General features: G+C 43.7%; 1 protein-coding gene across 1 annotated transcript in view; it reads left to right on the top strand.

Moving 5' to 3' along the window:
* PTGR1 (prostaglandin reductase 1) overlaps positions 1-14,586 on the top strand; it is a 39,835-nt gene extending 25,249 nt beyond the window's left edge. The window contains exons 8-10 of the mRNA XM_017503389.1: positions 2,315-2,423; positions 8,809-8,927; positions 14,327-14,586. Coding sequence (XP_017358878.1) covers positions 2,315-2,423; positions 8,809-8,927; positions 14,327-14,437 — 339 coding nt within the window. The 3' untranslated portion in view covers positions 14,438-14,586. The remainder of the gene's footprint in view (positions 1-2,314; positions 2,424-8,808; positions 8,928-14,326) is intronic.
* The last annotated feature ends 219 nt before the right edge of the window (positions 14,587-14,805 follow it).

Here is a 14,805-nt window from a genome sequence, read left to right as displayed (position 1 = left end):
TTGACCTCAGATGACTGCCTGCCTCCCAAAGTTCTGGGATTATAGCCACGAGCCACCACGCCTGGCCAAGAACTCTTTACATCTTACAGATACAAGTCCCTTTATCAAATTCAGTGGATTTTCATTATTCGCAATATTTATGTTCTATAAATTTGCCACCAAGGCTGAACCATTGCTTCTAGGGGAAATATGTACATGTATGTACATATCTCACATAGATTATAATCTTTTTTTTTTTTTTTTTGAGATGGAGTGAGTTTTCGCTCTTGTTACCCAGGCTGGAGTGCAATGGCGCGATCTCAGCTCACCACAACCTCCGCCTTCTGGGTTCAGGCAATTCTCTTGCCTCAGCCTCCTGAGTAGCTGGGATTACAGGCACGCGCCACCATGCCCAGCTAATTTTTTGTATTTTTGGTAGAGACGGGGTTTCACCATGTTGACCAGGATGGTCTCAATCTCTTGACCTCGTGATCCACCCGCCTCGGCCTCCCAAAGTGCTGGGATTACAGGCGTGAGCCACCGTGCCCGGCGATTATAATCTTAAATCTTTAAAACAACTCATCCTAGGAGCTTTTATTTTACAAAAGAGGAAAAGAAGTTCAGAAGTGTTAATTAAGTACCTTACTTGTGGCCTCCCCACTAGCTAATATCCCCAGAGTTGGGATTCATACCCCATCCAACTCTTCTCGGAACCAGAGTCTCTTGAACTACACTGCAGTGCCCCCATCCTCTGGTTATCTCTGAATGAGAATTGAAATAAGAAGGCAGAGCATGGTCTTGGTCAGCCTCACAGAACATCTGCATCTTTTCACTGCTCCATGTATGCCTGCAAGTGACCAGGGAAAGCTTAGTGAGTATTGGTTTGAGGTTACAAATAAAATTTTAGCAAGTAGTTCACAATATGCAAATATGAAATCCACTAATAATGAGGACCAACTGTATATGGCTTGCAAATATTTTCTCCTATTCAGTGAATTGCCTTTAACATTCTTTTTTTTGTTTTTGTTTTGAGACTAGATCTCACCGTGTCTCCCAGGCTGGAGTGCAGTGTGTGATCACAGCTCACTGCAGCCTTGACCTCCCAGGTTCAAGAGATCCTCCTGCCTCAGCCTCCCAAGTAGCTGGGACCACAGACATGCACCACCATACCCAGCTAATTTTTAATTTTTTTGTAGAGATAGAGTCTCACTATGTTGCCCAGGCTGGCTTTCACTTACTTGATGGTATTCTTTGAAGCATAAAAGTTTTAAATTTTGATGAAGCCCCATTAATCTATTTTTCTTTTGTTCCTTGAGCTTTTGGTGTCATGTCAAGAAGGCTTTTCCTTTCTCAGGGTCATGAAGATTTATTCCTATGTTTTCTTCTAAGAGTTTTATAGTTTTCGCTCTTATATTCAGGTCTATGATGCATTTTAAGTTAATTTTTGTGTGTAGTATAAGGAAGAGGCCCAATTGCATTCTTTTCCATGTGGAAATCTAGTTGTTCTGTACCATTTGTTGAAAGGACTATTTTTTTCTCTATTGAACTGCTTTAGCACTTCCATAGAAAACCAGTTGATCATAAATTTAAGGGTTCATTTTTGGACTCACGATTCAGTTCCATTGATCTAGATTTCTATTCTCACACTACCTTAATTTAGCTTTGTATTAAGTTTTATAATTGAAAAGTGTCAGTCCTCCAACTTTGTCCTTTATATACCTTTTGAATACATTTCCATAGTTTTAATTATAGGACAATGAGGTTATAGGACTGATCAGAGAACCTCAATATATAATAAAGTAAAATATATAAGTTATAAAAGATATGTTCTTAGAGTCAAATGAAAATGCCTCTTTCTTTTTTCTTTCTTTTTTTCTTGAGAGAGAGTCTCACTCTGTTACCAGGCTGGAGTGCCGTGGTGTGATCTCAGCTCACTGCAACCTCCACCTCTGGGGTTCAAGTGATTCTTCTGCCTCAACCTCCCAAGTAGCTGGGATTGAGGGCATGCACCATCACACTGAGCTAATTTTGTATTTTTAGTAGAGACAGGGTTTTACCATGTTGGCCAGGCTGGCCTCGAACACCTGACCTCAGTAGATCCACCCACCTCAGCCTCCCATAGTCTTGGGATTACAGGTGTCTGGTCAAAAATGCCAATTTCTAATGTCTTTTTTTAACCGAAATCTTCTGCACTGTTTGGCTAATTCAATCAGTTTTGTTGCTGCTAAAACAGGTATTGTAAAATAATGATTGTGGCTTAATGATTCTCCTGAATCTTCTAGTATTTACATTATTTGACATTTTGTCTTTGGTTTTATTTTTCCTGTCTGTTTAGGTAGGTGGAGAGTTTTCAAACACTGTTATCTCACAGATGAAGAAATATGGAAGAATTGCCCTATGTGGAGCCATCTCTACATATAACAGGACCGGCCCACTTCCCCCAGGTAATGAGCACATGCACATGATCCCACATGTCACAAGGCTGGACAAGGAGAATCACTTGAACACAGGAGGTGGAGGTTGCAGTGAGCTGAGATCACACCACAGCACTCCAGCCTGGTAACAGAGCAAGACTCTCTCTCAAGAAAAAAAGAAAGAAAAAAGAAAGAGGCATTTTCATTTGACTCTAAGAACATACCTTTTATAACTTATACATTTGACTTTATTATATATTGAGGTTCTCTGATCAGTCCTATAACCTCATTGTCCTATAATTAAAAGTATGGAAAAGTATTCAAAAGGTGTATAAAGGACGAAGTTGGAGGACTGACACTTTTCAATTTCAAAACTTAATACACATATGCCATAGGCCAGTGACTCTGAAAATACTAGAAAGATTTTCTTATATTCTTTTTTTTTTTTTTAAAGGTAGAGTCCCACTTTGTGAAAGCTTAGGAGTTTGAGATCAGCCTGGGCAACATGGCAAAACTCAGTCTGTACAAAAAATACAAAAATAAGTCGGGCATGGTGGTGTGCACCTGTAGTCCCAGCTACTCAAGAGGCTGAGGTAGGAAGACTGCTTGAGCCTGGGAGGCTGAGGCTGCAGTGAGCTGTGTTCATGCCACTGCACTCCAGCCTGGGTGACAAAGTGAGAGCCTGTCTCAAAATAGCAACAACAAAAGAAATAAAATATATATACAATTTCATATATTTTGTGCTAATTAAGCTTATATTAGATTTTTATATAGAGAAATAGCAGGATCTACAAATATAAAAGAAACAGTTATTAAAAGTTTCAGTTGCTGGGCACAGTGGCTCACACCTGTAATCCCAGCACTTTGTGAGGCTGAGGCAGGCGGATCACGAGGTCAGGAGATCAAGACCATCTTGGCTAACACGGTGAAACCCTGTCTCTACTAAAAATACAAAAAATTAGCTGGGCATGGTGGCATGCGCCTGTAGTCCCAGCTACTCAGGAGGCTGAGGCAGGAGAGTCGCTTGAACCCGGAAGGCAGAGGTTGCAGTGAGCTGAGATTACACCACTGCACTCCAGCCTGGGTGACAGAGACTCCATCTCAAAAAAAAAAGAAAAAAAAAGTTTTAGTTTTTACGTATCATTCAATGGAAAGTTGTAAAAAGACAGCAATGATTTGATTTAGAAACAGAACACCTTGGTCTGGCTAGTAAAATATGCAGGTTCTTCTGGATATTAGAGACATGCTGGAGGTCGGGGAGGGGTAAAGGGTGACTTGCTGTGGGTGAAGGGAAGGGCAGGCTGCCATGTCTTTCAGAAATCTTGGGCAGTGCTTCTTGGGGCACTAAGGCACCTTGGCCTCAGCAGGCTGGCGATTGTCACTAAAATGGAAGGAAGCAGCAGTACCCCTCCATTCCTTGACTGTCCTTGTTTTATTTCTCTGGTGCTCTACCATGCACTCCATTCCCCACTCCCTACTCTCTTATGCTGAAACCACGCCCCTCCGACTCCACAATCGCAGAGGTCCAAAGGCAGTGTCTACCAGAGAACCATATTCATTAAATCCCAGTCCTGTGAGATGCCTTGTACAGGCCTCTCATTTTCCAGGTGGGGAGATGCATGGCTGAGACAACCACAGACTCTTTGAACTCCTATTGGTAACAGACTTGAAACAAAGACCAGTCTTCTAGGCTATACGGAGTCTGTTTCTGCTACAGTGATTATTGTGCTGTTAAGAGAAATCACATATAACCTGTGGTCCCCTAAAAAATGGAGAAAGAAGGAAAAAAAGGAATCTTCCAGACTCTAATCAGGATCCAGGCAACCATAAATCAGTTGGTTATTTATTCTATGATGGGCTTGACTAATGGAAATGAAACCTTATAGCCCCACTAGTTAACAACCCCACAACTGTAGGGAGACAGGTGGGCTAGAAAGGAAGGAGCTGACGAAGGGCAACTGGTAGATTCCCTCTCAGGTTGTAAAAAATCAAAACCGTTAACAGGAAGGAAACTCCAGATGTACTTGGCAATCTTATTGTTAGGGACTTTTTTCCCCCTGTAATTTTCTAACTGGTGCTAATCTGGAATCATGGGAAATCATCTGCCTGCCAGCTGAGCAAAGCTGCAGGAGGCCTTTTCTTAACCACAGTCCAATTAGGAATAGCCAAATGTTTTGGATACAGCAACTTGATCTAGTCTTTTCAGCAATTAGTCTTTGGAAGCTCAGCTGCTCAGACAGGACTTTGAGATGACAGCTGGCCTTGTCCATTCTATTTTAATCAGATGGAATTCTACCCTGCCACAGATCCCCGGAAGTTCTAACATATTCCACTGATAGGATAGCTCAGAGGCAAGCAATGATTTCTTCCAGCTTTAATGCCACATTTGCTTTTTTGTTCTTAGTAAAAAAAACAAAAACCAACATTCCCATCAATATGCAGAAACCCAGAAATAGCATCTCACTTTCATTTTGCTTTTTTGTTTGTTGGTTTGTTTGTTTTGAGACAAGGACTCTGTCTTCCAGACTGGAGGTTTTTTTTAATTTTAATTTTTATTTTTTTGAGACAGGGTCTCACTTTGTTGCCCAGGCTAGAGTACAGTAGTACAGTCATGTATCACTGCAGCCTCCATCTCCTGGGCTCCAGTGATCCTCCCACCTCAGCCTTCTGAGTAGCTGAGACTACAGACAGGTGCCACCATACTGGCTAGTTGTTATTTCTTTCGTAGAGATGAGGTCTTTCTGTGTTGCCCAAGCTGGTCTCGAACACCTGAGCTCAAGTGATCCTCCCACTTTGCCTCCCAGATTGCTGGTTATTACAGGCGTGAGCCACCATGCCCAGCCCACTTTCATGTAATATGAGGACATGAGAGTTCCAATCCTCAACTCACAAAGGATAGTTGATGTGAGTCTTCTGAAGAAGCATTCTTTCCGTCTCATTCATCTTGCATTAGTTTCTTTTGGTTCAGGATAAAGCTTCATATTTCTGACTGCTAATGTTACTTTCCTCAAAGTAGTGAGTAGGAATTTAGGCTGAGCAGTGCCAGTGATCAAAGATGCTGAAGCTAGATTCCACCACTCATCATAGCACAATTGGCTCTGATATTCCCGAGGCATCTTCGCCTGACTTTCTGGAACTTGAAAGCCTATCCTCAGGTGTCATTCTCTCAGTTTCTAGTCAGTTAGGACACTTGGGAAAATAAACCAGACAACCAAGAGACTTTTTCTTCCTCACACACAGAAGGGTAGTACCTTCTTTACAGGCTGCAAGAGAGCTGTGTGCTTTTTCTGAGGTGCTGGTTCTCAAAGTGGGGACAAGGACTAGCAGCATCACGGTCTCCTGCGAGCTTGTTAGAAATGCAAATTCTTAGCCAGGCGCAGTGGTTCATGCCTGTCATCCCAACACAACACTTTGGGAGGCCGATGCAGGAGAATCACTTGAGCCTAGGAGTTTGAGACCAGGGCAGTAGAATGAGACCTCATCTCTGTCAAAAGAAACCTAAAAAAATTAGCCAGGTGTGGTGGCATGCACGTGGAGTCCCAGCTACTTGGTAGGTTTAGGTGGCAAGATCGCTTGAGCCCAGGAGACAGAGGTTGTGGTGAGCCAAGATCGTGCCACTGCATACTAGACTGGATGACAGAGCAAGACCCTGCCTCAAAAATAAAAAGGAACACAAATTCTTGGGGCCCACCCTAGACACAGTCAGAAATTGGCAGAGGGGCCCAGCAATCTCTTTCCAAAAGACTTCCATGTGATTCTGAAACACACTAAGGTTTGAAATCCACTGTCTGGCTGACTCTTGGCATCCTGAAATAGCCAGGGTGGGAGCAGGTGTGAGAGCTGCTGAGTCTCCTGATGCAGTCTGTCTCCCTGGCCCCTAGGCTGGGCATGGACACGTAATTGTTTTACATCTCACAGAAAGAAATAGATTTATGCCATAGAATGACTGTATTAAAGCATCAGGAAGAGGCTGCCAAGTATTGGGAATATGAGGGTATTATTAATTCTTGAGGAGTGTAGAACATTTTTATATCTTCGGGGCCTCTTTCTGTTTCATAAAATTAGTTGGAAAGTGTTTGGCGAACCTTGTTTCTGACACATGAGCGATAAATGCTCCCTGGTTGCCCAGCCTGTGCAAGGACTCTGAGTGTGTATAACTATTGCTGCTGTAACAAATTACCACAAATTTAGTGGCTTAACACAATACAAATTTGCTGGGCACCGTGCTTCATGCCTGTAATCCCATCTCTTTGGGAGACTGAGGTGGGAGGATCACTTGAGCCCAGGAGCCCGGGCTCGAAACAATTTTTTTTTATAATTTTTTTTTTTTTTTTTTGGTAGAGATGGGGTCTCATTATGTTGCCCAAGATCAGACTGGGCAACAGAATGAGATCATGTCTCTACAAATAATTTTTAAAAATTAGCTGAGCATGGTTGTTCTGTGCCTGTAGTCCCAGCTACCTAGGGGACTGAAGTGAAAAGATCACTTGAGCCAGGAGGTCGAGGCTACATTTGTAGAGCCTCAGCCCTACAGGGTCGTGGGCTGTCCCCTATAGCTGTGCCGAGGCACAGGATCCGAGACGTAAAGAGACAGGACACAGAAGGACTGGAAAAGACAGCTGGACTCAGGGGGCCACGCCGCCTTTGAGCGGAGACAGGCGAGGCCCCGAACATCCAGAAGCATCTGTATTTATTGGGTACAAGGCAGGGGGAAGGGTCGTAAGTGAGGTCTTCTGTAGGCTTAATGATAGGGCATACATAATCACGTGAGTAGCAGGAGAGCAGGCCACCCCATTATGTCACCTGGGCAGAGAGGTGGGGCGTGCACAGTAGTAGAGGGTCGTGTACAGAAAAGGGGTCCACCCCCATTAGGTCACAGAGACAAGGACGTGGGCTGTGTGCAACAGGTGTCATGTGCAACACTTCTTATCTGGGGGCTGGAGACTTCAAAGGATTCTTATAGAAAGATACTGTAAACCAATGCAGTAGGAGCTGACAAGACTTATGCTCTTCTCTAAGATATTTTATGGGAGGATGATTTGAGCTAGCACAGAAGCGAGAAAAGGCTGGCAGGGTGTACAGCTGCCATGACCCCGTCACACCAGAGAGCTTCTTCACCCTCAGTTATTTGCAGGATCTCAGGCCTGAGGCCTACTTTCCACAGGAACTGGATGCAAGGTACTACAACTCTTTTTTCAGGAGGGGAGGCTCTTCCTCCAAGCCTGCCGTACAGCGCATGCCCTTTCAGGCAGGGACGCACCACGTGGGTCTTTGGTTCTTGTCCTGGTCTGGCTGTTTTCCCATGTACTGCGTCTATTCTGTGACTGCACTAGGCATTCCTTCTACTACAAACTATTATATGGTTATGTAGAAGGATTCTATAAATCAGCACTAAATGTGTCGGTACAGATCCAACTATAATACCTATATGATTATATAGAAAGATTATATGGAACTAAGTATGCTAGATATAAGTACTAAATATGATTATATAAGCTAGTATATGTAAGCAGTAAGTTATACTTCAGTCACTAATTCTATAAACAAATATATGATTATATATAAAGGATTATATAAAGGAAATAGCTGAGTAATAACACTATAAACTAAGATATTCTTCAGGCACTAGTTGTGCCTGGGGTCTGAACAGTTCTCCTTCCTCGGTGCCCATGTCGGGGGTTACCCACAACATTGAGCTGTGATGGCTCCACTGTACTCCAGCCTGGGGAACAGACCCAGACCCTGTCTCAAATTAAAAACAAAAACAGAAAGAAACAAACAAAAAAAACACCCACACATTTATTCTTTTGTGTTTGTTTTCTTTTTGAGACCAAGTCTCGCTCCGTCACCCAGGCTGGAGTACAGCAGTACAATCTCAGTTCACTGCAGTCTCTGCCTCCTGGCTTCAAGTGATTCTCCTGCCTCAGCTGCTTGAGTAGCTGTGATTACAGGCATGTGCCACCACGCCCAGCTAATTTTGGTTTTTTTAGTAATGACGGGATTTCACCATGTTGGCTGGGCTGGTCTCGAACTCCTGACCTCAAGTGATCTGCCCTTGAACACCTGACTATGTGATTCACCCACCTCAGCCTCCCAAAGTGCTGGGATTACAGGAATGAGCCACGGCGCCCCACCTAAGGTTCTTATTCATATCTGCAAAGTCCTTTTTGCCACGTAAGGTAACAGGTTCTGGGGTTTTGGGATATGCACATCTTTGGGGCCATTATTCTGCCTGCCACAGAGTGCATGTTGATTGGTCAGCAGTCCTGTGGATCAGCAAGGAGTGAGGAAATGGAAGGGGAGAAGCACCAAGAAACACCCAGCGCCAAGCACAGTGACAGTGATCTGTACTGCTGTGTTTCACCATGGCCACTTCCCTGGATCCTGTCACCCAAATGTGCCCTTCTCTTCACAGGCCCACCCCCAGAGATCATTATCTATCAGGAGCTCCGCATGGAAGGGTTCATTGTCCACCGCTGGCAAGGAGATGCCCGCCAAAAAGCTCTGAAGGACTTGCTGAAATGGGTCTCAGAGGTAAGGAGCTCTGGAGCCACCCCTTCCAGTTACAAGGCTTTCCCTTTTGCGTCTCAAGGCTTTTGTTCCACCAATTCTTCCCTCTCTCTACTGCATCGTCAGTTTTTCCCTAGTGGGCCATTGTCCTTAGAATATAAATATTCTTACTGTTCCCATCTTTGAAAGGAAAACAAAACAGCCCTCTCTAAAGCTCATTTCCACTACAAATGAAGGTCCATTTCCCTTCTCTCGCTTTTATAACAAAATGCCTGGAAGTGCTGTCTACATTCGCTGTCTGCTGTTCGTTTCTTTCCATTCTTCCTGGAACCCACATATCAAGCTTTTGCACATGCCATTCCTTCCAAAATTACTTTTTTGTTTTTGAGACAGAGTCTCGCTCTGTTGCCCAGGCTAGAGTGCAGTGATGCATTCTTGGCTCACTGCAACCTTTTCCTCCTGGGGTCAAGCCATTCCCATGCCTCAGCTTCCCCAGTAGCTGGAACAACAGGCGTGCACTACCACGCCAAGCTAACTTTTTGTATTTTAGTAGAGACGGGTTTTCATCACATTGGCCAGGCTGGTCTCAAGTGATATGCCCGCCTCAGCCTCCCAAATTGCTGGGATTATAGGCATGAGCCACCGCACCTGGCCAAAATTAACTTTCGTCAAGGTCACAGGGGTCTCTTACAGAATGAAATCCACTGGCTGATTCTTAGCCTCACTGGGCTATGGGAAATATTTAACAATGTTCATTCTCTCCTTGATATGCTTTCTTCTGTTGTTTCCCTTAACTCTCGGTTTTCCTCACTGGTTGGTCCTCCTCAGACTCCTGCTAGCTTCTTTTCTTTTCTCCAAATTAGTATTAGAGTGCCCCAAGTCATGGTCACTGGGGCTCTTTTCTTCTCTGTCCACACTCGAGCTAGCCCTTAATGAGCTCATCTAGGCTTAGTATCCTGGGAGCTCCCAGCTCTATCTCCAGCCTGGCTCTCCTCTTAACTCTAGACTAGTATGTCCACCTGGATGCCTGATAGGCATCTCTGACATAACATATTGAAAATGAAATATATTTTTATCTTTCCTGCTCAACATGATCCATATTCAGACTTTACTATCTCAGTTGTAACAATTCTACACTTCTAATTTCTCAATCCCAAAACCTTGGAGTCATCTTCGATGTCTTTCTCTCGTACTCATGTGTAATCTCTAAAGACATTCTGGTGGCTCTGTCTTCAAAGTATACACAGGATCTGAACACTTCTCCCACCTCCCTGCTACCACTCTGATCCAGGCACCATGCTGTCTAGCCTGGATGTTTGTAGTGGACTCTACCTGGCCTGCCATCTTTGCACCCCCATAGACAATTCCCAATGTGGTGGCCACAGTGATCTTTTAAAGCACAAATCAAATCCTGTCGTTCTTATGATCCAAACCATGCAAAGCTCTGCATTTCACTTAGAGTAAACCAAAGTGCTAATATTCAGCAGGCTTGCACAAAATCTGACCCCTGATACCTCTCTGATTCCATTTCTTAGCATTCACCCCCTTGTTTACTTGGCCCAGTCCCCACCATTCCACCCCTCTGTAACTGCTTGCTGAATTCTCTCATGTCCTGCAAGTCTTTGCTAAAAAGTGCCTTTTGGACTGGGCACAGTGGCTCACACCTGTAATCCCAGCACTTTGGGAGGCCGAGGTGGGCAGATTATGAAGTCAAGAGATTGAGACCATCCTGGCCAACATGGTGAAACCCCATCTCTACTAAAAATACAAGAATTAGCTGGGCATGGTGACACGCACCTATAGTCCCAGCTACTCAGGAGGCGGAAGCAGGATAGTCATTTGAACCCTCGAGGCAGAGGTTGCAGGGAGCCGAGATCACACCACTGCACTCCAGCCTGGCAACAGAGCAAGACTCCATCTCAAAAAAATAGTACCTTCTGGGTGAGGCAACTTTTTAAATGACCCTGTTGTAAGTTGCAATCCCTCTTCATTCTTGATCCTCCATATCCTCCCCCCGACCTTTTTTTTTGAGACAGGGTCTCACTCAGACACCCAGGGTGGTGGAGTGGCACGATCATGGCTCACTGCAGTCTTGACCCAGGCTCAGGTGATAATTTTCAAACCTTACACCATGTGAAGTTTTGGTCAACAGAAATTTGAACAAGTTACATTATTTAGTTTTGCAGGGTAAAAATGATATCATGTTTTCTGATTCCTGGCCAATGATCATTTCCCAGTTCAAAGAAATAGATTGCTCCTCCAGCAGCCACTGGAGTTTGGCACTCTTCCCAGTCTAGCATTTGGAAGGCCAGGCTGGGCTCTCTCCAGGGAGCTGGAAAGAGCTGAATTTAAGTTGTCCTGGTTGGTGAAATCCAATGTAGCGCATCCATGATCACAGTTGACAATAAGAAACCACTGTGCTGGTGTCCCCAAGGCTTCCTTCTAACAAAGTGAAGCTGATCACAATTAGTTGGTTTTTTTGTTTTGTTTTGAGATGAAGTCTTGCTCTGTCACCCAGGCACAATCCCGGCTCACTGCAACCTCTGCCTCTGGGGTTCAAATGATTCACCTGCCTCAGCCTTCCGAGTAGCTGGGATTACACCACTCCGGGCTAACTTTTTGGATTTTTAGTAGAGATAGGGTTTCACCATGTGGGCCAGACTGGTCTCAAACTCCTGACCTCAAGTGATTCTCCTGCCTCGGCCTCCCAGAGTTCTGGGGTTAGAGGCATGAGCCATCGCACCTGGACCTAGTTGGGTTTTAAGTAATGAGTTGGCCTAATTTCTTTCTCATCCTCCCTTTTTAATCTCATTTCCTATTTTTAAAAATTCACTTTTTATTTTAGAAAAGTTTTAGGCTGGGTACGGTGGCTCATACTATAATCCCAGCACTTTGGGAGGGTGATGAAGGCGGATTGCTTGAGCCCAGGAGTTTGAGATCAGCCCTGGCCACATAATGAAACTCTACAAAAAACAAAGAGTAAAAAAAGTTAGTTGGGTGCATCGGTGCATACCTGTAGTCCCAGCTACTTGGGAGGCTGAGGTGGGAGGATCACCTGAGCCCAAGAATTCAAGGGTTGCAGTGAACTCTGAATGCGCCACTGCACTCCAGCCTTGGCAGTAGAGCAAGATGCTGTCTCAAAAACAAAAATAAAAATAGAAGTTTTAGATTTATAGGAAAATTGAGACGATAGTCCAGAGAGCTTTCATATACGCTGCATCCTGTACCCTAATTTCCCCTATTATTAACATTTTACATTAATATTTGTATTCGTTTGCTAGGTCTACCAAAATAAAGTACCATACGCTGGGTGGCTTAAACAACAAATTAATTTTCTCCCAGTTCTGGAGGCTAGAAGTCCAAGATCAAGGTGTCAGCAGCGTTGTTTCTTTGGAGGCCTCTCTCTTTTTGACGTGTAGTTGGCTTCCTTCTCCCTGCATCTTCATGTGGCCTTCTCTCTGTGTGTCTGTCCTAATCTCCTTATAAACACACCAGTCATATTGATTAGGGCCCACCCATATGACCTTGTTTTACCTTAATTACATTTTCTTTTATTTTCCTTTTTCTTTTTTTTTGAGATGAAGTTTCCCTCTTGTTGCCCAGGCTGGAGTGCAATGGTGCAATCTCACTGCAACCTCTACCTCCCAGGTTCAAGCGATTCTCCTGCCTCAGCCTCCCAGCTAGCTGGGATTACAGGTGCATGCCACCATGCCTGGCTAATTTTCATATTTTTAGTAGAGACAGGGTTTCACCATAGTAGCTAGGCTGGTCTCGAACTCCTGACCTCAGGTGATCCACCTTCGGTCTCCCAAAGTGCTGGGATTAGAGATGTGAGCCACTGTACCCAGCCTCTTAATTACCTTTTTAAAAGCCGTATCTCCCAATATAGTCCCATTGTCAGGCACTGGGTGATTAGGATTTAAATGTATGAATTTGGTTGGAGGTACACAGTTCAGTCCATAATAGTATTCATTCTCTATTTTAACCTCTGAAGTGGAGTCTACCTTTCCACCCTATCCAGATTCCTTGCTGCTTCAAGAACAAGAATGAATTGGGGCTTTTAAGTCAAAAGTTCAGATCTCAGCCAGGCGCAGTGGCTCATGCTTGTAATCCTAGCACTTTGGGAGACTGAGGTGGGCAGATCACTTGAGCATAGGAGTTTGAGACTAGCCTGGACAACTTAGCAAGACCCCATCTCTACAAAAAATTTTAAAAATTAGCTGGGCATGGTGGCGTCTCCCTGTAGTCCCAGCTACTCAGGAGGCTGAGGCGGGAGGATCACTCGAGCCCAGGATGTTGAGGCTGCAGTGAGCTATGATTATGCCACTGCACTCAAGCCTGGGTGACAGAGTGAGACCCTGTCTCAAAATAATAATAATCATAATAAAAGTTTAAATATCAGCTTCCTTACTTTGTAATTGACTGACTTCAAGCAATTAATCTTATCTATAAATCCATAAAGGATGCTAAGCCATCAGTGGAATACATTAGGGAAAAACTTGTATCAGGTAACTCAGGTCTCTATATAAGACCTGTTAAAAAATCTGAAAATGTTGCCGGGCACGGTGGCTCACGCCTGTAATCCCAGCACTTTGGGAGGCCGAGGCGGGTGGATCACGAGGTCAAGAGATCGAGACCATCCTGGTCAACATGGTGAAACCCCGTCTCTACTAANAAAAAAAAAAAAAAATTGAGGTGGAAGCAAACTACTTTTTACCTGAAAAAATACAGATATATATCAAAGAAATGTGGAAAGGGAAGTGAGGCTTGTGTGGAGGTGAAGATCCTGACCCTGTGTCGGCCTAGACTCATGTGTGTGTTTGTGTTATAGCTTTTAACAAAAAAAAAAAAAAAAAAATCTGAAAATGTAAACTAGTTCCTGTTAGTAGGCAGTGCCTTGTAATAGAAAGAGAAATGAAGACCCTTCCTCACTAACATGAACGCTTCCTTCCCACACTCCCAGATAAAGGTTAAATACATGTTGAAAGAACCTTGGCTTAAAGGGGAGACAGATTATTAGACTGTCCTATTTATATTTCCTGAATAGGACCTGCCTCTTCAGGGGTCAAACAGAGGCAATGAAGGGTGCTCCTTTCTCTATTTCCACCTCCTCTGAGATCAGTGTTATTAAACTTTACTATGTATCTTACTTAGAAATTGCTTAACCACTGCCTTATGACATTTCCCACTGTGACCTGACACCTATTATTAAGTTCTTCTTAGGTGTGGTTTGTCATCGTTTACATGTACTGTGTAAGTGGATCTTTCCTCTCCTTGACTTCAAGTTCATGGAGAACAGGACCTCCATCTCTCATTTTCAGGGTTCCCAATGATGTACCTGATACGTTTGTTGCTAGGATGAGAACAGTATATCATTGAGAATACTAAATTAAGTTTAAAAATTTGTTGTTGCTTTGATACAGGGTAAAATCCAATGCAAGGAATATATCATTAAAGGATTTGAAAATATGCCAGCTGCATTTATGGGAATGCTGAAAGGAGATAATTTCGGGAAAACAATAGTGAAAGCATGAAAAAAAAGGACACATGGAATCTGGAGGCCACTTAGATGATTACTGAATTTGTTTTTCACCATTTAGCAAAAATGTATACTACCTTAAATGTCTAAGAAATAGTACTTGTAATGAGTTTGACCTGCTTAATAAAATACATTTAAGTGGTATGTCATTAGTGAAGGAGTGTGAAAATTTCACAGTCAACAACAACCCCAGTCACCTCACTGTTCACTACAGCTTCTTCTGAGCTGTGGTAGAAAATAATGGCTTTGGAGTGTGAAAGCTTACCAAACACTGCATGTTCTCACTCATAAGCGGGAGCTGAACAATGAGAACACATGGACACAGAGAGGGGAACAACACACACTGGGGCCTTTCAGGGGGGT

Source organism: Cebus imitator, unplaced genomic scaffold (assembly GCF_001604975.1).
Source record: "Cebus imitator isolate Cc_AM_T3 unplaced genomic scaffold, Cebus_imitator-1.0 Scaffold310, whole genome shotgun sequence".
In the NCBI taxonomy this organism is placed as follows: domain Eukaryota; kingdom Metazoa; phylum Chordata; class Mammalia; order Primates; family Cebidae; genus Cebus; species Cebus imitator.
This window is presented reverse-complemented; position numbering and strand designations above follow the sequence as displayed.